This window comes from Buteo buteo, chromosome 17 (assembly GCF_964188355.1).
Source record: "Buteo buteo chromosome 17, bButBut1.hap1.1, whole genome shotgun sequence".
Classification (NCBI taxonomy): domain Eukaryota; kingdom Metazoa; phylum Chordata; class Aves; order Accipitriformes; family Accipitridae; genus Buteo; species Buteo buteo.
The window spans coordinates 19781956-19808753 of NC_134187.1; the positions used below are offsets into that span (position 1 = coordinate 19781956).

Sequence of the window (26798 nt, forward strand, 5' to 3'; positions counted from 1 at the left end):
TCTCTCTGAAGCCACCTGTCCCTTCCACCTCTTGTACGCTTTCTTTTTATGTTTGAATTTAGTCAGGAACTCCTTGTTCACCTATGCAAGCCTCCTGCCCCTTCTGTTTCACTTCCTACTCATCTGGATGGACCATTCCTGAGCTTGGAGGAGGTGAACCTTGAAAATCAATCTGTTCTTCTGAATCCCCTTTCTCTCCAGGTCTGTCTTCCATGGGTTCTTTGAAGCTGATCCCTAACCAGGCCAAAGTCTGCTCTCCTAAAGCTCAGGGTGATGTGTGATTCTGTTATCTGCCTTGATCTTTCATGTCAGGGAAAAAGATGAACTCCTCCATCTCCTGATCTTTGTAGCCCAGGCTTCCCCCAGCCTTCACACCTCCAACCAGTTCTTTGATGTTTGTAACTGAGGTCCAGCAGAACACCTCCATTGTCTCATTGATCACTGGTGTTTAGTTATCATCAATGTACTGCAGAAACCTCCTGTATCTGGCTGCATTTCAGTTCCAGTAGACACTGAGGTGATTAAAGTCCCATGTGAGGACCAGGACATATGAATGTAAAGCTCCGTGTTGTTGTCTGAAGGTTGTGTTATTCTCTGCTTCATCCTTCCTGTAGCAGACACCAACTGCAATGTTGCCACATTGGTCTACCTTCTAATGCTTAACCATGAGCTCTCAGCTGGCCCTCTATATTGGCTTTGTGTGGCAAGGTTTTGGTAGTGGGGCGGGGGGGGGTTACAGGGGTGGCTTCTGTAAGAAGCTGCTGGAAGCTTCCCCTGTGTTCGAGAGAGCCCATACCAGCCGGCTCTAAGATGGACCCACCACCAGCCAAGACTGAGCCAATCAGCCATAGTGGTAATGCCTCTGTGATAAACATTTTGAAGAAGGAAAAAAAGATTGGGACAGATGGAAACAGCAGCCGGAGAGAGGAGTGAGAACATGTAAGAGAAACAACCCTGTGGACACCAAGGTCAGTGAAGAAGGAGGGGGAGGAGGTGCTCCAGGCACCGGAGCAGAGATTCCCCTGCAGCCCGTGGGGAAGACCATGGTGAGGCAGGCTGTCCCCCTGCAGCCCAGGGAGGTCCACGGTGGAGCAGATCTCCACATGCAGCCCGGGGAGGACCTCATGCCGGAGCAGGTGGGTTCCTGAAGGAGGCTGTGACCCTGTGGGAAGCCCATGCTGGAGCAGGCTCCTGGCAGGACCTGTGGCCCTGTGGAGAGAGGAGCCCACGCTGGAGCAGGTTTTCTGGCAGGACTTGTGACCCCATGGGGGACCCACACTGGAGCAGTTCATGAAGAACTGCAGCCCATGGGAAGGACCCACGTTGGAGCAGTTCATGGAGGACTGTGTCCCGTGTGAGGGACCCCATGGTGGAGCAGGGGAAGAGTGTGATGAGCCCTCCCCCTGAAGAGGATGAAGCGGCAGAAAATAACGTCTGAACTGACCATAAACCCTGTTCCCCGTCCCCCTGTGCCGCTGGGGGGGTGGTGGTAGAGAATCTGGGAGTGAAGTTGTGCCTGGGAAGAAGGGAGGGGTGGAGGGAAGGTGTTCTGAGATTTGGTTTTATTTCTCATTACCCTACTCTGGTTGATTTGTAATAAATTGAGTTAATTTTCCCCAAGCTGAGTTTGTTTTGCCCGTGACAGTAATTGGTGAGTGATCTTTCCTGTCCTTATCTCAACCCACAAGCTGTTTGTTATATTTTCTCTCCCCTGTCCAGCTGAGGAGGGGGAGTGATAGAGCGGCTTTGGTGGGCACCTGGCGTCCAGCCAGGGTCAACCCATCACACCCTCATCCCTCCACGGAGCTCTATGCACTCTAGTTGCTGTTGTTCATGAAAGGCAATTCTCCCTTCTCACCTTCCTGATCTGTCCTTCCTAAAGAGCCATGCCTCTCTGATCCCAGTGAGATTGTACACCTCAATAAGATTCTGCATTTGGAATAAACTTAAGGCGTATTTGGTCAGTGCTAGCAAAGAAATTTTATTCCATCTCTGAGCTGAAGATTTGACTGTGGGATGGCTTAGGGCTTAAAAAACCCACCAAGGCGTTTTGGGGGTTGTTTTTATTTGGTTATATTTTCATGGTTTTTTCTTCTTAGATGATAAGCTTTTCAGGAAAGGGCTGTATGTCTTTCTCCATTTAAGTTCAATAAAAAACCTATGGTAGGGTTTCTCTCCTATGGGTACTTCAGAGCTGTAAACCAATGAGGAGAACTGCATAGTCGTTAGCAGCTGACTAAGAACAACATGTATTGTTTGAATGCCCCAAGTTGAGAAAACTGCTGACTAGCATAGGGCAATATTTATTCTTTTTCTTGGAACTTTCTGGATATGCTAGCTGTTGATATCTTGAGACGTCAGGTAAGTGAATTTCAACTAAAAATCCCAAACGTGAGTAACTTATTTTTATTGTATTAGTAAAACTAGCTTTCTTATTGTAGCATTTGTAACTGACTTCATGAACAGACAATTGAATTACACTTTATCTAGCTACTAATTGTTATAATTATTTTCTTCCATTAATTACTTGTGCTTGATATGTGATTGGCCAGATAATGTAAAGATATAAGCAGTTATGACTCTGAGATCTAAACTCTGAATCACAAATTATTGCTGGAAAAAAGTTTGTGTCTGTTGATAGTGGCCACACATCTGGGTTTCTATCGAGAAAAAGTATGAAGTGGAGACTGTGAAAGGCTGGTATAAGGGGTAGTGAACATACCTTTTCAAATCAAGCTAGTGGTAAGAACTTGGTCCAGCAAGCTTGAGGCAGCCACATAAACTGCTGGTGTTGGATATAGTGATATTTGTCCTGTTCGAAGTAGATTTCCATGAACTGTCAAGTCATCATATTTGCCTTTGGAACTCCTTTGAAGTAGAATGGGAATGCTAAAGGTTATTTAGATAGACCATTGAATATGCAACTGTCTAGGAAGGTGCCTGATTCGATGGGGGGATAAGTGGTTTGCAGTTCCCATTAACATGTTAAGGAGTACAGTGTTTTAATATCTCATGAAACATCAAGTGGGAACCTTAGTGCATTGCTGTCATCTAGCCCTACTTAACTGACAGCTGCTGTGGCTGCTTTGGTGATGAAAGTGAGTGCCTCCATGAGACTCCTGCTTTTTCCTTTGCCCTTTTTTTTGTGTGTGTAAAAGTATCAATGTTGATAAGGGTGTTCAGCTTTGCTAGCCTTAGTATTGATGGAAGCCAACATGTAAGTATGGTTCATTAACTTTTTATTGGTGTATTGCACAGCTCTCCTCAGCACAGGGTTAAATCTCACAATGCTTTTTATGTGGCCAGCTGATACCTTGCTTCTTCTATAGCTCCCACTGTTGTGGTTACGGTGTGCTGGTGGTAACAATAGCAGGAACATTATTGCAAACAAACAGAAGCACATGGTTAGTGCTAGGTTCTCCGTTCTTTTGCACTCTGTTAAAGTACCTAGAGAGACATATTTGAAGTATCAAACAAGCCATAAGTCATTGTTGTGACTTATGAGATGTGGTCATCTGAAATGTCAGAAAGAAAGCGTGCCTATTTGTGCTGCTGAGCAGCTTTAAAGTGTTGCAGCCAAATTCTGTCTGAAGAGCAAAGTTCAGCTCATCGATACAGCGATGGCTGCAGTTCTTCACTTGCGCTGTCCCCATATGGCAGAGTTCCAGAAATGCAGTCAGTAAATTTGAGCTCCCTCAAATAGATGTATATCTGCAGAGCATATCCCCCAAAAAAGGTATGTGCTGGAACATTGTCTCAAATCACCTCTGGATAGCATAAGAAACATCAGACTATAAAAAAGTGCAATTTATGCCTTCTCCAATTTTTCAGCCTGCTGACTGCCTGCTTTCTGCAGGTTCTGTCTCCCATTTCCGTACAACATGATGGGTTTACCCGTCTCTCCATGTCATACCCCACACCTCTGCACACTCTTAGGTCATTCTCTCTGCATTACTGTCCAGCTTGTGAGGTTTTTAAAACCTCCTTAGACATCTGTATATAGAATGCAAACGTGGGAGCCTGTTGTCTAGAGAGCTAAACCCCTATCTGTGTTGTATTTGTGTGCAGTAAATGTGAATTTATGGTCATCTGTGATCTGCATGCTAACAAGAGGGCTGCTGTTTATGCAGTGCTTTCCACAGGTTGCAGTAATGAGACAACAGCTAAGTGTGGAAGATGTCCTGTGTATGAGTATGTCTGGACTGTTGCATGTTACTGTTTTTCTGCTAATTATTTCAACTTTCAGCTCCGCTTGAAAACATACTTCTATTAGGATACACATTGAGCTGTTGTGTTGTGTTTCTGCCCTGTTTCCATGTTTGTATTTTTCAAAAATCAAAGGCTGTCTTTTGGTAGCTAAAAGATTCATCGAAGTGATGGAAAGAAAACTGCCTACAACTCTTTATTCCTATATCTTGCCCCATATATTTCAGAAAAATATAAAATTAAAGATTACACAGGCTTTTATCACAAAAGATGAAATTCTTATCCCAGAAAAAGTATGGTGCATTGTTTTTCCACCTGTTTTGCCTGTGAAGGACATGTTGTTGAATAAATAGAACACGGTTCATCTTTTTTACAAATTGACTAAAAAAGCTACAAGGTTATTCTTTTAAAAAAAGATGCCTACTTGAATCATTTTTTCTTTATTTCTTCATTTTAGTAAACTAGGAGAAGGATATTTACATTGATTAATAAGGAAGAATGATAACTCTGTGTTTGTCAATGGAAAGGAGGAAGGGTTCTGAACACTAGCTGCCTGTTCCTGTCATACTGAGAGCATTAATGGGCACCAGCTGGGCGGTAGCTATAGCAGCTTCACCACTTCAGCCTTGCACAGCAAGAGCTGCTGTGGCAATGCTGCAGAAGGGCCTCCTGTGCAGATATAGGAAGTATACACTTCAGTTGTTGTTCCCTGGGCAACAGAATAACTGCAGCCAGCTGGCTTTGCACCACCTGAGCTGATCAAAGAGCAAACCCTGTCAGGCACTGATACTTCAGCTCCTCCAGCTTCAGTGTGAATGTCTGCAGGCACTGATGTAGGAAGCATTGTCATTCGGGTTTCAAGGTTAAACACAGGGGAATGAAGTAGAATGACAGCAGAAAGTAAAATGAAAACATCATTCGTGTAGATACTACCATCTGATGTGTATAGCTATTGATTATAGAAAGTTAATTTTAAAATACTGAATTACTAATGTACATATAAAATGTGTTCTGAAATTATTCGAAAAGAGAACAGGAGACTAGTAATAACCAGCTTGAATATGTGTTTAGTTAAGAAAGACCATACGGAATGATTGAACACAAAGATTAAAGTGCTTTGAAAGATGGTATAATTAGGGAGGACTGAGCAGAGCTGGATCTGGTCTGCTTTGGGTGACTGCTGTAAGCTCCTGACAGGTCAAGACTGCAGTTGTTACATGTCAGAGCATACTTCAGTGGCATGGTAGGTTTTATTCAGCAAGTGGCACCAGAAGAATGGAAGGTAGATGATTGAACAGCAGTGAACTGTAATGTTGGCTGATGTGGACCTGTATAACTGGAATCAAAATCCACTTGAGACTGTTGGATGGGGGTGGGAGGGACAGGTGGTACTATTTCTTGTATGTCCATTTATTCTTATGCTTTTCCCTTTATATTATGGGAACACTGACTTAACACTTTGCATAAGAGGGGGATTAACTTCTTAAAATCCTGTTTTAAATTTTGTTATCATAATAAAGATTGATACTGTTTTTAATCACTCAAAATAAGTTTCTCCTTTATTTTTTCTAGTGTCTCTATTTATTGCCTGTAAAAGACACTAACTTCACTTTTGGAGAAATTACTCCAGTGGGTGAAGTGGTGGCAAGCAGAACATGGATAAGTGATAGTATTTACTGACTTTTATCAAGTTCTGGGTGGGCCTCAATCCGCACCTGTAAGAGGAAGGCAAACAAAGCTGGTGGGTTTCTGCATGTACCCAGACCTTCTCTTTGCTGAAACTTCAGACTATTCATTAGCATCCACACTTCTGATGAGGATTTGTTTTTTTATATTCCATATATTCTTTTTGTTTTTCTATTTCATATTTGTTTTATTAATATTTGACTGTTGCAGGTGTCTCCAAGGTAGTTTCAGGTAGGGTTTTTTTGCCTTTGTTGTTGTTTGTTTTGGTTTGTTTTTTGTTAAAACTCAAGCCATTAAGCTTTTAAGTGGAATAGTTTCTTTGTCTAGCTTCCTTACAAAAAACATATTTGGGGAGGGAGAATTTCAATAAATGGATGCAGTGTGTGAAAACAATGAAATTACTGGGTTGTTTTCAATTGGAAAATCACCTGTAGCTCCGACATAACAAATATGGCTTTTTGTTCTCAATATATAAAACCAAATAGAGGTCTAAGTGAGAACATTTACTATCTACAGGGACGAACTAGACAGCATCTTTCTTGTGTATCTATTCTGATTTATTGCATCAGTCATCCAGGTATCAATTGGTTTCTTAGTATGTTTACTGGTGTTGCATGTTATGTCCTTTTTAAAGCTGTTATTTATTAAAGAGAATAAACTGCATCTTTCAAGAAGTCTGTGTAAACAGGTTTTTATGACACCTGATGTTCAGTTGAATTCTTTGTAGTTTTGCAGTCTGGGGCATTTTCTGAAGAAATTTTTATAATAATTCCGAATGACTTAAAATTTTATGTCCTCTCTTAATCTGGAGACGTGACAGAGCTCACTTCTTTCATTATGTAAGTCTTTAACTGTATGAATTGCTGAAGGAAAATCGAGGATTCTGTGAAGTGCATAGACAATCCCTTCTAGCTTAAAAATCTGCAAATTCATAAAAATTTGTAGTTCTCCATCAGGGCAAGAATGACTTTCAGTGTCCTGAGCAAATGTATTGCAACTGGAATCAGCAGTCTGTGTTCTTATATCCACATTTTTCTTTTTGCATCTAGTCCCAAAATGACTGTATAGTTGTTAAAGAATGTCTGCTGGCTACTGCGTTCCAGCAGCAACAGTACAGTGAATTGATCCGTTGTGTGTGACATAATTCTATAAAGCAGTAATGAGTACTTGTAGTTAACATTACATATGTGTTTCTTTTCAAACTCTCATTAATAACTTCCTGTTATGTTTACCTTTCAGGCAGATCTTTTTTTTCAGGCTTATTTCCTTCTCAGAGTCGGTCACTCTAAGTTGGAGCAACTCTCCAAGGGGAACAGTGTTTGGAGGAAGATAAAGCAGGATGCTTTACCTGCCTGCAACTTTTACTTTTTTTTTTTTTTTTTTCCTCCCCTGTGTTGGAACAGCTGGTAGTGGAAAGCTGAAAATTGTCATGGAAATAGCCCTCATTGAGAAGTCCTTTTGAGTGCTGCAGTGAAAATTGGTATCGATTTGACCAAGTTGTAACCCTTTGCAAATTGCACGCTCTGCATGCACAGAGTTTTCTCACTTGCTCGACTTGTAAAGTAGGCATCTAAATATGGCCTCGTATTCTGTAGCCGTGGTTATCTCTCTTAGGCTTTGGCTGAACTCATCAAAGTTTGTTTCCTGTGGTTGGTTACTGCACCCTCATTGCTGCCAGCATCACATGTAGTTGCTTCCTAAGTACTGTCAAAATATGGGATTATTTACTTATTCCTTGAATTTTGGTTTGCTTCTTTGTAAGTCTAGATCATTTCAACAGAACCAGGTAGATGGAACTGTGTACAGTCACTCTAGCAGATGGTATCCTCTGCCCAGGAGATCGTATTGATGAACTTGGGGAAACAGTGCTTCACAGGGGGTTGTTGCAGTTGGAACAGTACATCTAGCTCCATCTTTAGCTATTCCTAGAAAAAGTTATACTGAAGATGCACAATGAATTAGACAAGGGATTTCTCTTGAATGAGGAGGAACAAATGTGACAAAGATTAAACAGTTCATTGTCTCATTCCTGTATCATTTTATGCGAATAGTGCTTTAGGAATACAGTGGGACTCCCTTCTGCAAACCTTTCACTTGTTCTCTATGAAAATGTAACTTCCATGTTCTCAAGACAGGTTCAATAGTGCTTAGTTAAACCCAGTTACATTTTTCTTAATATGCTTAGTGATAAGACTACAACAGAAACTAGCTTAACCTTATCCATTCTCTTCTGCATTGGTGCTGTGACATAAATAAAAATTTATTTTTAGGGATAGGGATGGACAAGTGGTTTCCAACTATGTAAATAGCTTTAAGGAAGGCGTAGAAGGATGACTTAAATAGACACTGTGTGTTTTGTTTTTCTTTCTCTTACAGAATAACTGGCATTGTCATTTAAATATTACATTCATATTGGTCTCTTAACATTTTTAAGAAATAATACGAGAGGTGGTAGATAAAAACATTGTCATTTAGTATGTATATGTGCAGTAGGGTGATGAGAAGATAGTAAAAGAAGGGAAAATCTGAAGTTTCTCTTTTCCTGCAGGTATTATAGGTAAGCAATGAAACTACAGAGGTGGTAGTGAAATTACTTAGTTACTGAATTTTTAAATTTTAATATGATCACTTGGGAAATAAGGCTATATGGGTAATGCCACAAATACTGTATACTGCTAGTGAGCTTGTCATACAGGCATGAGAAACTTGTTGTGGGACTTGGATTTCTATGCAATGAGAGTTATCCTGTGTCTATAGATTCCTGTAGGTTTGTTGCTAGTGGTTACTTGATAAAGAGGAATCGTGACCCACATAAAGGCTACACTTCATCTGTCATAAGAGTGAGACTTTCACTCAGCACTAGTGTTTGCCATCTCTTTTAACTGGGAGAAAATGGTATCTTTTAAAAAGGTCCTTATATATAGGGAAATTAAGCCTTCCTTAAGGCCAGCTGTATCTAAAATTACTTCTGTGGGAGACCGTGGCAATTCCATTTTGGTTTCACAAATCTGGGAATTAATAAAGTGTCAGAACTGTAGATAAGTACATAAAAAGTTCAAGGAGAAATAATAGTGCTCTGAATCGAGTATGTGCTTTACAGATTTCAGCCATGTATCTAATTCCAGAAATCATCCAAAGTTTAAAATTAGAACCTGAAGATTTTTTTGATGCACATACAGTTGTTCATGATTGATGGTCATTCAACAGCTGGAAAGCAGTCTGTCATTTTCCATGAGCATCTTCAAACCCAGCTTGAAAGCAGAGGATGATGTCTGTGCTGAGTGTTGAGGAGTTTTGTGCCTGTTGGCTTTTAGTTTTGTCCCTTTCTGACACACAATGAATTTTATCCTTCTCCACTAGTCCCGATGAAGTGAAACAGGCATGGAATGGTAAAAAATTCTGTGTGTGAAATTCTGCACCAACCTGTACTTCAGACCCTTTTACTTTACCAGTTGTTTACAGGAATATCTATGTTGTAAGAGGAAGCGGAGGTAATAAGCTTATTTTATATGTGTACGATGGTAACGTGAGAAGAAACTTTTAGCAAATACCAAAATGTAATCAATGTAGTAGTCATGAGACAGAAGTAAAATTTTTCTGTTTATCATGAAAAGTGACAGCTACCTCACTGAGACTTTCTTAATGTTAATTAAAAATAGATAGATTTTTTGTTTTGGTAAACATAGCCAGAAGAAAATAACAACTAATTCTACTATTTGAGAAAGAATGAATGACTACTGTGCTACTGGGATCCCTAGTAAGTTTGATAGGTATCCTTAGTTTTAGAATTATACATTTTGGCTTATATCTTTAAAATACAAGACTTGGAGCAGGTTTTTTTAATGATAAAAATTAATATTAAAAATAATTGCCTAATATACTACATAATAACAGCCATTAATACAGAAATCTACTGTGGTCAAATTATATTTCAAAAAGATAAGTTTCTCTTGCGTTCTGGAAGAGCAAATGGCATCTGATACACCTCATATCATCAGAGCAGCTTGAACAGCTTTCCAGAGAGGACACTATAGGCTGGGCTCCAAAGAATGGCATAGATAAGTCTGCAAAATGTGGAAATCTGATAAACTTGTTTTCACTACTGAAGCAAATCTCTTCTGCCTGGAGTATCAAGGTACATTTCAGTCTTGCTCCTTAGCAGCATCTGTAGAAATAACTTGAAAACAAATATAAAATCTATGTAGAATTGCTGCACACATTAAAAATTCAAGCAGATTCATTTCATTGGTGGCTTTTGGCAATTTTCAAAACACCGAAGTGTTATAGGAGCTGGGGTCACATCATGTTTCAGAGGGATTTTTATATCTATATCTGTCCCGTCCCCCCCCCCCCCCTTCAGCCTCCCTCAATCTTCAGCAAGCACTTGTTTAGTTGTTTTAGGGTTTTCAATCTGGAAATCTGATTGTGCAAGAAACTAAACCTTTTTTTAAAAAGTTTTTCATAGGAACACACGATCAGAAATTAAAAATGTTCTGGTTTTAAGAAGTTAAAATGACATTTCAAGGCTGTCTTAAGACTTGTGGTGCTGTGCTGAGAGGAGAGATGGCTTGAGAAATGTGTAGTTTGTTTTCCATGATTTGCTTTTGTGGTTGTCTGTATAGGTCTTGATGATAGTGGAAAAGCTAATGCTTTATATGCATGGTACAGACCTTTCAGTAATTATAATCTACCAGAAACTTCTCTGTGATGTTCTTTACTGTTCTGTCACATATTGAGTATCGAGGCGAAACATTCAATGAATCTCACCTTCTTGAACTATATCGCACTCTCAGTTTGCGTTATTTATTATTTGTATGGCATGCAATGCATGCTGTGCGTTGATTTGCTGCCCTTTGCTAAAGAAAGGTAGCCATCTGCTGCTGCTTTCTCCTCTTCGTTCAGTGGCACATGGATTTAGAGTAAAGGATTTGCCTCAAATGATTTGGAAGTAGCTGTTTAGTTAGCATGCACTACAATTAGTAAAATTTCAATTAAATGTTAATAAATAAGGGATTATCCATCATCTTTAGATTTATGGTCTCCTGATACTGTATTCAACTTGTATATGCCAAATTACTGTGAGCAGTTATGTGCATCATACATATATTTTATATTTAGTATGATCTATCAAATACCCAGTGCTTCTGCGTTTTGAATTCTGTGTTTGAATTCAAAGTCCTTCTCCTTCCCCTGTTTCTCTCTCACAGAAATGGCCTTTTTCTCTTATTGGTTTGACCTAACTACCTATGGTTTTTATTTCATATGGCTACTTTTTAAAGACGTTTGCATTCTTACATTTTGCGCTTATTTACTATGTATCACTACATATCAATTGATTTTTGTCCTATTCTCTGTTGTTTGGGTGCCTTTTTTGCATATGGAATATCCAGATTGGCAACCTTTTATAATAGAGACTTTTTCCCCCCCGTTAATGTCATTTAAGAAGGCCTTTTTCAGAGTTACTGTCCTTCCTCTCGAAAACACTCTCATTACAATTGTTCCTGTTTTCCTTTCCACTGATGTAAGTTGGTCACGTCTGCTCATGGCTCTGTAATCAGGCACTTTGCAGTAAAATCAGCTAAAATGTACTTGGAGACAGAACTGTGAGAAAGAGGCATGCGAAATGACCTCAGAACAGAAAACATGTCGTTCATTGCTGCTTATCTTCTGGACTTCTCGTTTAACACATCCTCCAGCAGGTAGTCGCTCCCCTGCTTTTGCTTAACACAGCTGTGGCTGGTTTCTTTGTTCCTGCTGCAGTGGATAATACTGACCTATTCATCTTCTGTGAACCCTGGACCAGCGGCTGGAACAACATGAACATATGCAGTGCTGCTCTGGTCTCCTCCCATTCTGCACTGTTACAAATTGCTATATTGGGTGACGGGCAATGCCATATGTGCATAGACCATATGGTATTTTCTCCTCAATCTACAGTTGGCTTGTTCATCATACATTGTAATATTTTGCTATATGCGTGTAAGTTCAGCTTGTCTTTCGGAAGCTGTTTTTATTTGCTAGAATGAGAGGAGTGTACTTACACGGAAAACTTAATTTTGCAATAAACAGTTATTGGTAGTAAAGGATGTGGCAATGCCATAGATTCAACTGAAGATAACCCTTGAAAGGAAAATGTTAAAATGATGTCTAAATCCTTGTTGTTAAGGAATTGAGCAATGTAGCTTGTGGGTCATTTTCATTAACATCAATATGGGGAATGAAGCTTGGAAGACTTGCCTCCAAAAGAGTTGGGTTTTCACGAGCACTGAATTTTGCCTTTATACGCGGAGAAACGCATTAAATGTGTGCTAATTGTGAGTTTTGCAGCAACCTGACTGCTGACTTGAGGTCTGTGTCTGTATCGACATTCTGCATTCTTTGAGTTCATCTTTGTATAATATTTTTAAATATTTTAAACAGCAGATGTGCATTGCTTATAGATTTGTGTAAATGTTGATGCACTGTATACAAAATATGTCTCCCATACAGTGATCTGTTGACATTATTCTCTGTTGCTTAGCTTCAGACAGTAAAGTCATGACATGTGCTGCTGTTTGGAGGATGCCGAAGGAATTGGAATCAGGCAGTCATGAATCCCCTGATGATTCATCAAGCAACACTCAAACCCTGGAGCTACTCTGTCACCTTGACAACACAGCCCATGGCAATATGGCCTGGTAGGATTCTGCATATTTTATACTCCTAGAAAAAGCCTAAAGGATAGACCTGTGCTGTTAGTTTTGTGCAGATTTATATTGTAGAAGCAATGCTATACACTTTAAAACTATTCCATCTTTTTTTTTTTTTTTAAAAAAAAGGTACAAATTGGATTTTTAGTCCCAGATGTTTCATAGATTAAAAACATTTATTATAGTCCTGCAAACACATATGGAGTAACAGCCTGTGTACTGTTTTAATGTGTTTCTCCCCACCTGCCCCCATCTAAAACCTTTGTTGCACAAAGGTATAATACTTCGCATGTCAATCTTTTTACGGAATATAAATTTGATGTTGCACTTCAGTCTTTGTTTTTCAGTCTTCGCTCAACTGATTTGGTGTAAGTGCAAGTAATTTATTGTTTGTTAAGGATAAGAATTCATTATATTATATGGTGCCTGGTTAACTACTCTTTTCTGTTGCCTGAGAAAAGACAAGGAGAGCTGCAGTACTGCAGAGGGTATTACAGAGGTTTGTTTCCCTTTCTTTTCTGTTATTTAAAAGAAAATTAAATTTGTCCATTGTGTATTTGCAAGTTCTTTGTTTTATGGGTGTGTATACAACATGTTCCCACTCCTTCCTGAACAGATGTAGGGCAAAGGAATGTTAATACACTCAGTCCGTATTTTACCAACTACAATGTTGTTTGAAATAATTTTGGGACCACCTGACCATCTTCCACTGGCAGGAAAAGTTGAAACCGTAAGACTATGGTCTGCTGTAGTCCCAGGAATGTCTGTCTGTCAGAAAGAATATGGAGTAGGAGGTGATCATCCAAGTTCTACAGTCCCTTTCACAAGTATCAGAGAATTTTAAGAGAAAAATGTGGAATAACACAGCAGACTTTTGTAAATGAAATGTGACAACTCTGAACGGAAACCCAACAAGGATAATGCAACATCAACGTCAAATATTGCTGTAAGTGTCATACATGAGAGTGGAAAGGGCCTCTTTGGTTTCTGTATTCAGACACCTGCTGCGTAAGGTATCCATCATAATCTCATTATACTTAAGTATATTCTAGTAGGAGTAATTTTAAATTATATCAAAAGAGAGCAATACTTAACATCAGTCTCAGTTCCTTTTCAAAACCTAGTTGCATAAAAATTTCTATTTGTTAGCTAGCTAGTAAAAAAAAAAAGTAGACTTTTGAAGTGATAATTAATTCAGTTGATTTTTAATTATGTCATACATTGTACTGTAAGTTTTAAGCATCTATTTCTAGCTGCTGATTTCTAGTTTTAGCCTTGTAGATTAAACTTCAACTAAAAAAAAAATAAATAGAAGGTAATATGTATTAGATGGTTCTTGGACAAGATTGGACATATCAGTGTATTCAAAAGTGTGTTGTCTAGGCTACTTTCTTCTAAAATCTCAGCTTCCTGAATGTTACATTTCTTCATGGTAGTATCTCTTAATTCTTTGCTACTCATTTTCATATGAATACTTCTCTTTATAACTCTTTGATTATATTAAAAAATTCCTTTTTTAATGTTAGAAACCTTTTGATAATTAGTTTCCAATATAGTTGGGAATATTATTTTTTGTTTGTTTTAATCTTCACGTTAGGATTTGTACTTTTTATCTTTTAATTTTCCATAATGTTCCTATCTGATGGTGGGATGCCAGAACTCTGTGTGGTAGCCTGATCACCAGAGGAGGAATAAGGGGCACATCACTGCTTTGTTATCAGGATGTGAATTTATGTGAATGCCAAAAATAATTTTTTCCCTCTAATATAGCTTGTAGCAAGTTCATGTGCAATTTTCTGTCTCCTGTCATCTGACTTTGTTCAGTACTAGTGCTCACAAATATCTTCTACCATTTAATGCCCATCATCTATGTTTGTGTGTATATATATGCACAAAGATTTGAAAATGTCCTGTGTTAGAGATAAAAGGTATAAATGGAATACTTGGAATTACTACCCCTCACATCATCTCAGGCAAGCACTGCTAAGTTATAGGATCTTGTTCTAGAGCAGGCTTTTCTATTCCTGCCTCAATCATAGTGGAAACAGTTCACATAAATGAGTAAAAATAAATGTTTTGTGCCAAACGTGTGTCATTTAACAGGCCAGGTCCCACTGAGTGGTGTGTTGGCTATGAATAGCAACTTAAATATTCTTTTCTATTACACATTTCAGATGTTTAGAAAAATATGAAACTGCTTTAGACACTTACAGTACAATTGTTGTTAGAACCAACCATAAATCAGAAAAGCAATTTTCCTCAATGCAAAGTGTAAATACTTTTCAGACTTCAATGTAAGACCAACATTCTGGTGTACACAGTCTGAGATCAGTAGTGGTCTGGCATCATACCTTTGCAGTAAGAAGGGCAATGCTTATTCTAGCTCTGTCATTTGCCTTGCCATTAGAGCATAATCTTGTACATTTTACTTACAAAACATAGGCTGAACACTGAACCCAGGGGTTCAGTGTGACCACATGCACTTCAAGGAGGTTGTTTAATCCACAGAGTGCAGCAGAGCAATGTACCACAACTGCTACCCTTGTTAAGGGTTGAAAAATTTTAAGTCATGATAGCTTTTGCAATTATACATTTTTAGATTTGATAAACACTTAATTTTTTAAAATTAATTTTGAAAATTATTAGTTAGAATGCATTCCCCCCCCCCCCCCAAAAAAAAGGGGTAAAAAAATAAACTGGGCTTTTATCACATCTTTATATGCTAGGCATGGAAGAGTACCGTAGTTGACAGTACAGTTTAGAGATGCAGGGTGTAATGTTGATCTCGGCCTTTGTGGCACCTAGTGTGAACTTCTGCGATTTCAGATAGTGGCTCATGGGAATGTATTTTGTGTGTCTCAGCATCCGTAGCACAGATGCTTCACAATATTCATGGGTCTGGGTTGCAGATCATAAGTAATTGATATTTGACTGTAATTAAAAGGAAAAAAAAAAAAACTATCCTGAAAATGCAACTGGTTATGTACTCCGGCATCCACTGCAAGTCTCAGGGCTTTATTTGCTTGTACTTTTGTTCATGTTTTCCGTGCTCTGCTTTATTGCTTAACTTCTGTTCTTTAAGGTTTATCTTTTTGAGTTGTTTTTCTCTTCCATTAAGAAAGCCTGATAGTTGAAAAATTACCTCACGGATTTTTCTATTTCTAGTATCATGTACCACAGAATACAAGGGGGGATTTTTCCAGTTCTGGTGTGTCAGGTATTGGTTTTGCTCAATTGTTTACTGACAGAACTGATCCTGTGTTTCTTTACCTTTCCCATCTCCTTTATGGAATGCTGTGCTCAAATGTCTCTGAAATTTCTTATTAAAAACTAGCAGGGACATATTTAATACCAGTTCTATTCCGTGAACCAAGACTAAAAGAGCATTTCGAATCGATTGTGACTAAAATCCTAAACTTCACTTGTGTGTGTCTGAACACTGTGCCCCTCCTGCTTGAGATCTTCTGAAATAATTTTCTAGTCTGGACAAAACCTTTGACAAATATCTGATCTCCAAGACATTACAGGCAAGTGAAAAAGAAATGCACTTTCCTACACTTTTATCTGGATTGAATGAGTTACTTTGTTTAAAAATTAAGCATGACTATTCACTTTCAGTTACTGAGGTTGTTTACTGCCTCTAAGCTTTGAATCTGGGACCCATCAGAATTTTTACTCAAACTCTTGTATGGTGTAGAGAGAGTTCAGAAAATTAAGCAGATGCTTAAATTAGGCAAACAAATAGGCCTATTAATTGCTCTATTTGGTTCAAGCCTAAGACTTTTTTTTCATCCTCTACCTGCTGTTCCTCATGTAAGCCAAAATGCAAATATTTTGAGTGCAAAATTCTGGAGATACATAGGCATTTGCATGTTAAAAAAAAAAAAAGAAAAGAAAAAAAAGCCTTTTCTGTAAATTAATTTTGTAGATAAATGTATGTATTCACACAGTGTTACACATACATAACCATAGGTATGTTGCTCCATACAATGTTTTAAGATTCAGTAATTAAAGGAACTTGCCATTGGGTATCTTGCAAGAAGCAGTCCAAGGTGCAGTCTGGATAGGAGTGGCCTAGGAAACAGGACAACTATTAATGAGACTTTGATTACTCCTCTGTGTGCAGCTTGGAGGAATACCTAAAAATGTGTCTGTTAAAATCCTGAAGACTTATGTTTTAGGAGTAACCTGCTGTTCTACTTCTTCATCAGTTTTTCTACAGACTTTTTTGATAGCAGACTTGACAGGATAGTCCTCAGAGAAGTAGGATACCACACACCATGAGAGAAAGTGTAATCTGTGAGATCTTGAATTCAGAATTCAGCAGGGACTTTTTATTTTGTCAGAAGTAAAGGTGCAAAGCCAGAATTTCTCCTCCGGTGCCTGCTGGAAGCAGGTTTGTCTATATCTGCTTAACATCCTACTCCTTGCTTTCCAAATTTGGTAGGTATAAAATAAGGTAGATGCTGGTCAGTAGCAAGGTATGTGCTTCAAAAGAGAGGGGGCACAACTGAACTAAGTTAGATGGTGGTCCATGGAATAAATTTGGAATAAAATAAAAGCAAGATTAGAAAGTGTTAGATGGACAGCATAGATAAAACTGTAAAGGGAAAATGAATGGAGATGACAGAGACAAGAAGAGTGAGAGCTCAGTTGTGGGAGACCTGAAAGGTGAGGAATTAAGAATTCATGTTTTATGTAGAAAACAATAGTCAGCTGCTAAAAAAAGTTGGAAAGGGATGAATATATTAGGTATAATGATAGATTACTTATTAAGCCTCTCTACTTGCTGAAGTTGAATTTTTTCGTGTATCCAATTCAATCAATCCTAAATATGGACTTGCAAATATTAGCACATCTAAGAGAAATTAGAGAGAAAGACAAATTATAATCTTTTTAAAAAGTCACAGATGTTTCAAGAACTCTGGGATGTTTATCACTAAAATATTAAACAAGAATTTTGTAAAGGAGAAAGTTACTGTAAATGAGCTATTCCCACAGACTTTTTAAGTACTCTAGATTTTATTTGGTATTTCATCTAAGCTCTCCAAATAGAGTACTGAGAAGTGCTATCTCTTCCTTGGCTGTGTCATTGCACAGTATGAAGCAATGTCATTAAGGCTGGCTTTCTACAAAAGTACAGATTTGCTGTAACAGTCCTTTCAACTTGAATGGAAGTTTACTTTATTTAAGATATATAAGATACTATACATAACATATTATTGTTTCAATTTCATCATGTTCATTCCATTAACGAACACAGTCACCTGATGAAAGTTAAGCACACTTGTAATTGATGCCCTGAAGACAGGTGAGTAAGTGCATTCCAGAAGTGAGGTCCAGAAGTGTTTTACTTACTCTTTTTGGCCTTTAAAATAGTATTAAAAAAAACCCCAAACAAACAAACACCCCAAAATATTGTCTTAAGTAAAAAAACTATGAAGTAACAGAATCTGAAACTCAGGAAAAAAGAAAAGTGAAAATGGTCTTTTTAATAGCTCTAACACTTCCACATTGCATTCAGGTGACACTTTTGTTTCCTGTCATGATGTTGGTAACATTAATTCTTCTACAGTACTCCTCTGTTATGCATCAGGGTATACATGTTAAAATTCTGCCTTAGTGTTTCATTTAAAAAAAAACAAAAAAAAACCCAAAACAATTTAATGGTCTATATCTAATGAATTTAAACCTGAAAGTAACACTTCTTTTAGGAGGATCATATAGTCCTGAATACATGGTATATTAACTGTTACATGTGCTTTATAGCAAAGGCATGTAATAAATACAATCATAAATTTTTTGGTATGAAAACCTTACCTTATTTTAACTCCTCTTATGTCCCAGTATCAGAAATATAATTGTGAAGAAGGAGATCCTTCTGACATTTGTATAGAGGTTTTCTTTTGAGAGCATCAGGAGTGCCAATTGCATGGGCTGGGGTATAAACTGAACTCCAGGGGGTTTTAGGGTTTTTTTGTAATAGCTGCCCAGCTGATACTGATTGTGTTGTAGGCCTTTCAATTTCTTCACATAATGCACAGAATTTCAGAGCTATCAGGAGAAACATACTGGTGAAGCTCATTCATTACAGACAGATTCAAAAAATTATTAACATTTAAGAATAATTCTTCTGCCCCTGGTTCATTCCACACATTTACATTCTCCATCAGCCACCTCTCATATTACAAAGATGAAGTATAGAGAAAGGTTTTTGGAAAAACTTACTACAGGACAAGTGTTTTCACTGGGAATGTAAACCTATAGCTGCTTATCAGTACTGTCACTCTCGCCTTTATATTCTAATCCTTTCTAAAATATTAAAAATTTTAACTGTATCTTATGTTGTATTTCTTTACCCTCTCCCTTCTTAATTCTGTGTGACATCCTGAATTCTTTACAGGATTTTGCTCTCTTGAATCTTTGATTATCCTTTATTGTAAATAAATCCATGTATTATATATAAATCCGAATGTTCAACCATTTGTTTTCTCTTTCTCGTGTTTTCTTTCTTATTTCCCCCTTTTATCATCCTCTACAATGTCTGGAACCAGTAGGGTAATTTATAATATTCATGTCTCTTTTTCATTCCCTTGAATGTTTTTGGTAATTTTGAATGGTTAGTATTGCGCAAGTTTAAAACTTTAAGCTATTCAATGTAATTGCATATACTAGGGAATAATTGTGATTCATTAATGGGATAGTGAAATAGTAACACATTGTATTACGTGCCCAGTTTATTATGTTAATTTTTTATCAGAATTTATTTCACTCTAATCTTGTAAAGCTGAGGGAAACTTAATGAAAGTAAAATCTGACAGTGAATGAAATACTAAGGGAAAAGTATGCTGTATTTCATGTACGTGAACTTACTCTGTGTTCAGTTAACTTATGACCACTTTTGATAATTTCAGTAGATTTCATATGCTTAAAATGAAAATTAGTTTTGTTGAAGTCTTTGCAGTTATTTGTATTTACATTGGATTCGTAAATCATGATACAGAAAATAGTGCAGAAATTGTGTTCCTCTGCAAGTAAAAAATAATGGGTTTGTAGAGTACTATTTCACTTCTGCTTCCCAACTTGAAAGTAGTTTTCTTTCCAGTTTTCACCATGCTGTCGTATTCCCTAGTTTTACTGCCAAATTAGTTGAGATTTTTTTCCCTACTGAAAGAAAACTGCGCTATTTTTAAAAGTGGGGTTTTTTTCCTATTTATAATACCACTTTAGCTATTCTTAGTACTAAAAAAAAAAATAAGGTTGCAGTCTCCCTCAACTGATTTTTCAGGTTAAGGAGATACCAGCTAGTTTTATTTTCAGTTTTTATTGAATTGCTTAAAAGGTTAGTGCGAAATGTTAAAAAAAAAAAGATGTTGTAGAGCTGTGGAAAAAATTAGTTATGCAGGAGAATTTTAGATGTTCACAAGGAACTAGCTTTGAACAGGTGTCCCTGTTTTCTTGGTCTTGGACTCCAGTTTGCCTTCTGAAATCCCATTAAGCATTTACTATTTAGAATATTTATTCCTCAGAGTAGAATTCTCTTCTAGCACAATATTCTGGGATGATTACAGATGAAGTAATATTGCTGACACTTGCTTACATGGTAGTTAAAAATTCAGGGCTCTGAAATGTCTTTCGGATTAAAAAAATTGATCCTTGTACCTTTGTAGTTAAGTGGTTCTATTTGGTAAAATATATGTGAGAACTTAAGGGGTGCCCTGCAGTCTCAAACAGTCCATCCAGCCCAGTCTTCAGTCTCAGGCAGTGGTGGTGGAGAGTTTATTCAGTGGGACTACACTAGCTAGAGTCCCAGCCACTTCTTAGAGTCTGCTCACCTCAGATTCCCCCAGTATCTACAGTCACTGGATTAGGGGTGTTAGAGGGTACCTCTGTGCCAGGTCCATGTAAACCTTTGTCATTCTTGGTTTTGCTGTTCTTTTGAACAGGAGTGGTCATTTTCCTCAACTATCAATGCAGATTCTAGGCAATCATAATTTTCTTCTTGGGTGCACGTTTCAAATCATTGGAGAAATGTACTCAGGAACATTCTGTTTTGTTTGGGTTTCTTTCCCCCTGTCCAACCATGTAGATGTCCTGTTTGTTACAAACAGCAATAAATTAATAAGGATATGCTATATCCATGTTGCTATCTTTTGAAAAATCCCGTAGGAAAATATTCAAACTGTCCCCCCCAAAAGTAGATACGTGTTTCCTCTAAAATGAGTCTGCAGAGAATGTTTTTGCCCACTCCAGCTGTTTCACAAATAAGCTTGTTTCAGCTCTTAATCTTTACGTTAGCACATGGAAAAAAACTGTTGGCATCATGTGGCTGGGCAGGACTTTTACGTGACATCTCCTCGTGTGCTTTCCTGCCAGACATTCATACTTCTGAAGTTTTTTCCTAGGTTGACCACCTTACTGATCTTTGACAGACAAGCCAGTTATATGTTTCTTTCATGACATGTCACATATCCATAATATTCACTTTGTCTTTTTTTTTCAGCCCTGTTCAAGCAACAGAATGGAAATGGTGTCCGTGGCAGCAGCTGCTCCATGAGCAGTGTGTTGTAGAATGATAGATGTTATGTGACTTCTGTCCATCTGCTTTGGAAATGTATCCTAGCTTTATGCACAGTTTTCCCACTACCCTCCAATTTCATTGAAGAAACTCATGTGTGTGCTGGGGGGTTCTATTCTTCCACGTGTTGTTCATTGTATATAGCGGTTAACTCTGGGTGACAGTAATCTGTCATCAGTGTCTGCTTGTGTGAAATGTGTTACTCCTTCCTTTGAAACTTTTTTCCTGTTGCTGTTAAGAAAGAAGGTGAAAACAACTTTTAATACTCATGTAGATCTTTAAACTGTACATACTTTTTCAAGCAGTACTTATTTGACACTTTGGCCATGTTTCCTGTCCAAATCATGTGATCAATTGATTCTTTTTCATATTAATAAATAGGTTTCAGCTCCTCTGTGATTTGTTGCTAAAACTGTTAAAAAGATTTGTCTGTGTAACAGGATCTGCAAATCCTCCTTGCTTTTTGCTTAGTAAAGTGCTTTTTCTGGCATGGGATATAGAGTTCACCAGGTACCATAAACTATCTTGCCAAAACACTGCATTCCTACAGTAATTTAAGTGCATATACTCTAGACCTTTTGTTATTGTAGATATGTCACCAAAAAAACCCTCCAGTTATAATGCATTCTGCTGTCTCAGCACATGTATCTCACATGGACTTTTTCTAAAACACTTGTAAAAACAAAAAAGAACTTTCAAAATGTTTTAAAATAGTCATTGAGGCCTCAGATATTTCAGCCATCATTAACAGTAGGATAATTAAAATACCACTGTAAAATATTAATCATGGTAATTTGACAGAAAGTTAACAAAACTTTTGTGAGAGCTGTCATGTATGTAGACATGAGTTTAGCACTTGAGCAATATGGGAAGGTATGAATGAAACATAATGAAGTTAAAAGGGGTTTGCATATTTGCCTTACAGTATTATTTGCAAGTGTTTCTGCCATAATATTTAAGTATTCTTGTTGTAAATAATCCAATATTTATTACTTTGAGGAAATACTAACTTTCTTAATCTATTGTATTCTTTAGACTGTATTTGGTGTTTCATAGAATGTCAAAAACAATGCATAACCTTTTTAATTAACACCCCACCACGCCCCAAGCTTTTCTCTCTCCTCCAAAAGAGAATAAAGGAGAATAAAATAGCCCCCCAGGTTTTATGTAAAAAAAACCAAAACAAACAAACAACCTAACAAACCAAAAACCACCACCACCACCACCAAAAAAACCAAAACCCACCCAGAAAAAAACAAACAAACCAAAAATACTGGGAGATCTGTTGGTAAGCTATCTTTTATATAATAGAGTTGTTATGAAAATATCCTGTGACAGTACATTTTTTATCTTAATTGAAGACACATTAGTCTTTAATAGTACAACTCTGGTCAAACCAAACTAGTGCTATAACTTCTAGCCTAATGGAAATCACCAGAACGGGGGAAAGCCAGGGGTTATAGTCTCTTCTTGTAGCCTGATATTGTTATAACTGTATTTAACAGCACTCAAAAGACTAGGAAATGTGTTGTCTGTATGTGATAATTCATTTTTCAGTTACTCAGGTTGGATAGACAAAATAGCTGCAGACAAAACTGAGAAGAGTACTGAGGCTTTTTAGGGAGGCTGGGATGATGATGAGGAGAGTTGTTGTCTCTGTGAGAGACCTGCTGGAGTTTGTGGAGCTCCGCCTGGGGATGGATGATGAGGCAAATGAGAGCTTGTGAGTAAGTATTAAAGAACAGACCACTATGGGTGACACAATAATGGGTGTCTGCTGTAGGCTACCTCATTAGGAAGAACAGTTAGATCAGGCCTTCTACAGACAGCTAGAAGAAGCCTTCTGTTTGCAGGGCCTGATCCTCATGGAGGACTTTAACTATCTGCTGGAGGGACAGTGCAGCAGGGCATAAGCAATCCAGGGAATTCCTGGAGAGCATCGATAACTTCCTGACCTGAGTGACAGAGGAGCCAATGAGGAGAGATACTCTGCTGGACCTCATAAAGAAGAAAGAGCTGGTTGTGGGTGGGAAAGTCAAAGGCAGCCTTGGCTGTAATGACCATGACATAGTGGAGTTCAGAATCCTGACAGGAGGGAGCAGGGCAAAAACCAAGCTCACAACCCTTGACTTCAGGAGAGCAAACTTTGGCCTCTTCAGGGATCTGTTTGAATAAGTCCCATGTGATAGGGCCCTAGAGGGACAAAGGGTCCAAGAAAGCTGTTTACTATTCAAGGATCACCTCCTCCAAGCTCAAGAACAGTCTATGCCAACAAGCACAAAGTTGAGCAATAATCCAGGATATCTAGTAATATCCTAGTAAGAGGCAGACCTTAGAGGACAAGGCAGTGTCCTAAAAAATCTAGTATACCTTTTGTATCTTTGAAAGCAGGACTTTTTCTGGAAAGACGAATTAATATTCCTCATCTGTCTGGAATAAATACTTGTGACAACAAGCAAGCAAAATTAGCCTCATAATATTGTTAATCAACTGTAAGAACTTCTCTGCAATACCAAATGAACATGGAGAACATCCACAACCTTGATGAAACCATGCTACAAAACTACTTTGCAGCATGGATTCCAGTTAGTGCTAACCATGAGTTTCTTACTCTGTGGGATTTTCATATGCACTATCTCTCTGAACACAGAAGAATGAATCAGCTTCACCCACAAGTCGATGGGGAAGAATTAGGATTTCTTAGGTTACTGCAATCTGAGGAACCATAGATTACACTTGTAAGAAATCTCACCACATGCTCTACAAGAACTGTCCGTGTTGATGGGTGTCTTAAGTCTGAAAATGGTTAAGTCATGGCTTCCCTTCTATAAAGTAGGTCTTGCTATTTACTCTTCAACCCATTTGGTTGCATAGCTTGTTTGTGCTTTGCATCCACCAGTAATTACTCTTACTGTGCTGCAAGTGTATACAGAATGTAGGTAAGTCGGTTAAACTAAAGTCTAGAGATGTTAATTCCCATCTATAATTTCATGACTTGAAATTTTACTAGTGACAGCTTTTGTCAGTTTAGTTCATATGTATAGTCTGTATAATCAATTTGCCTGATTTTGCTTTGCTGTTAAGCATTATTAATATGTAAACCCATGGCCAACCAGACAGGAGTCTGAGATTGTTAATGAACTATGGAGGTGTTCACCTGTTAGTCATCCCTTTAAATCACAAATATCTCAACAGAAATCCAATAGTTGTTTCTACAAAACAGATATTTAGGAGCTCCTACTTAAAATCAATGAGTCCTATATCTTGCTTTCTTGTAACAAATTCACTACCATGCTTTCTCTTAGATTGTGAATTCCTGTGATTCAGGCTGTCTTTATTATCTTTACATGTCCATAAATACCTTTTCAATGCTGAAATTAATTGGGCCTGTGAAGCAAGAATCACAGTTCTTTTTTTCACGATAAACATGTTTAATCATAGCTGCAGTAGATGAGGAGATGCAGTGAAGTAAATACAAATATCAAGGATGACCCTTTATTATTTTGCATTCTGCTTTATGATTTTTTTTCAGAAAGACTTTATGGGGTTGCCAACACTGTAGTATAATAATTTAAGGAAAAAAAAATTAAAAACATTTTAGAAGCAGGTGCTTTTTCTGTGTCACCACCTTGTTGGGATACTCTTGTATTCATTTGTACAGCAGTTTTATTTTTCTGAATGTAAAAATAATTTAAGAGCCAAAATAAAGCCCAGCTGTCTTTGGGTTTCTTGTCCAAAACAATCTTTAACTTCATTTCTCATTCTTCTCAGCAGCCTCTTGGCTAAAAAGGCACCTAAAATAAATTCCCCTTATCTTTCAGGTTTTTTAGGAATCTGATTCTTGTTTTACTGTGTCTTGAGCTGGACAGCAAAATACATCTCAGTGGCTGAGAATTTTGAGACAAAGAATAACTTACATGTATTTCCTGCAGCATGGATTTCAATACGCTACAAAATAGCCAGAACAGTTTTCAATCAGAAATGTGGCCACTCTGTAGAGCACTTGGGTAAGGAGTAAGAATTGTGGGTTCTGGATTGTCCTCAGTCTCATCTCCTTCCTTCTAGAATAATGTCCTAATCACCTGATAGCAGAGTCGCCTTTAAATTTGAATCATTATACTGCAAAGAAGGCAGGATATATGAGTCCATAACACATGAATTTTTATGATGGGCTACATGAGGCTGCAGGATGTTCTGCTGAGTTACCAAATGTTTGGGTGTATTTTCTGTTTTGCAGTGCATAAGAATTTTCAGTCTAGCAAAATTTTTCCACTTACAGAAATAAATGGTTGTCACTTCTATAATTATGGTTAAGCAGTAGTTAATGCTTTCTTTGTCCAACACATTGTGGCTGATTGCAGTTCACATCTATGAAAGCGTTTGCATGTTGCTTTATTCTTCTTTAGTCTATAATGGAGAACTTTGAATTGTTCATTTGTAAAAGCTCAGTACATTAATAAATGATGGTGTTAACTATCTTTTCAGCATAAAACACAGATAATAGAGTCCTTTCATGAGTGAATATTTTAAATTCTCTTTTTTCTTTACTAGGAAAATGTTCTCTGTAGGATTTAATTTTTTTACCAAAAACTACTAGCTAGAAGCTAATTTGAAGCATCGGGAGTCAGATGATAACAAAATAGGGTAAAAGGCAACAAATATAATTGCTTGTCTGCTGTTTATAGATTATCTAAAGAGCAGCCATGAAGTTGACACTCAGTTTCTGAGTGGCAGCTGTGAATTTGACAATTATCTTGTCCATTTCTGAAAACTGTAAGCATCAGCAACTGTTGGCACACTCAGGAAAATAGTATTGCCTGGTTTATCTGTTTTCCTTTTTAAAGATTATTACCACCTCTGCTGTGTCTGAAAATTGTTCTAAATGAAAACTTCAGTTTTTCTAAAATTTTTATCTTGCTTCCAAAGCCAGTTTTTTTCACTTCTCCATGGTATTTCATGTTTAACATTCAGTCATGACTACAGAATACAGCTGAACGTGTTACAAAGAGTGATTTGAGTAACCTTCACTTAGATTATAAAATCTGAATGATCACTACAACCACACCCATAAAACAATGAACTTTCATAAAAGACAAATTAAATAGAAGGAAAATGGGCATCTCACAAGGACAGAGTGAATGTGGAGAGACCTTTTCATTCCAAGGTATGTCAGCTGGGTTATAATTGGCTCTAATTAGCACACTGTATTCAGCTATAAAAATCCTTTACCTTGAAGCTCAGTGACACTCAAAGATGTGAAATTTCTTCCTTTGAAAACATCAAAGAAAGTGCTTCCAATCTAGCTCTTACAACTGAAAGTTCAGTGATCAGTGCAGGAAAGGTGCAAATACATCAACAGGCATAAAGAATATTGATCTTTGGCTGGAAGAACTCTGAAAGAGTTAATTGGTCAAACCAGATGTCATTGTCTATAATTAAAAATATATCTACATATATTAACACCAAATGCCAGTTATACTTTCAGCAATATGTAAGAAAAATGATGGACTTAAATAAACGTGATCAGAATCAGCTTGAAGATTTCTTAGTTACCCATTCAGTTGCGTGATGATCCTGATGTCTTTTAATTTCACTTTGGAAAACTGGATTGTGGAAGGTTAGCTGTGATTGTGTGCAGG

General features: G+C 37.6%; 1 protein-coding gene across 3 annotated transcripts in view; it reads left to right on the top strand.

Annotated features, from left to right (window-relative positions):
* The window catches only part of EIPR1 (EARP complex and GARP complex interacting protein 1), a 97414-nt gene that overhangs the window by 35187 nt on the left and 35429 nt on the right, over positions 1-26798 (top strand). For all 3 annotated transcript variants that reach the window (XM_075049212.1, XM_075049210.1, XM_075049211.1), the window contains exon 4: positions 12413-12569. In XM_075049212.1, the coding sequence (XP_074905313.1) occupies positions 12413-12569 (157 nt within the window). The remainder of the gene's footprint in view (positions 1-12412; positions 12570-26798) is intronic.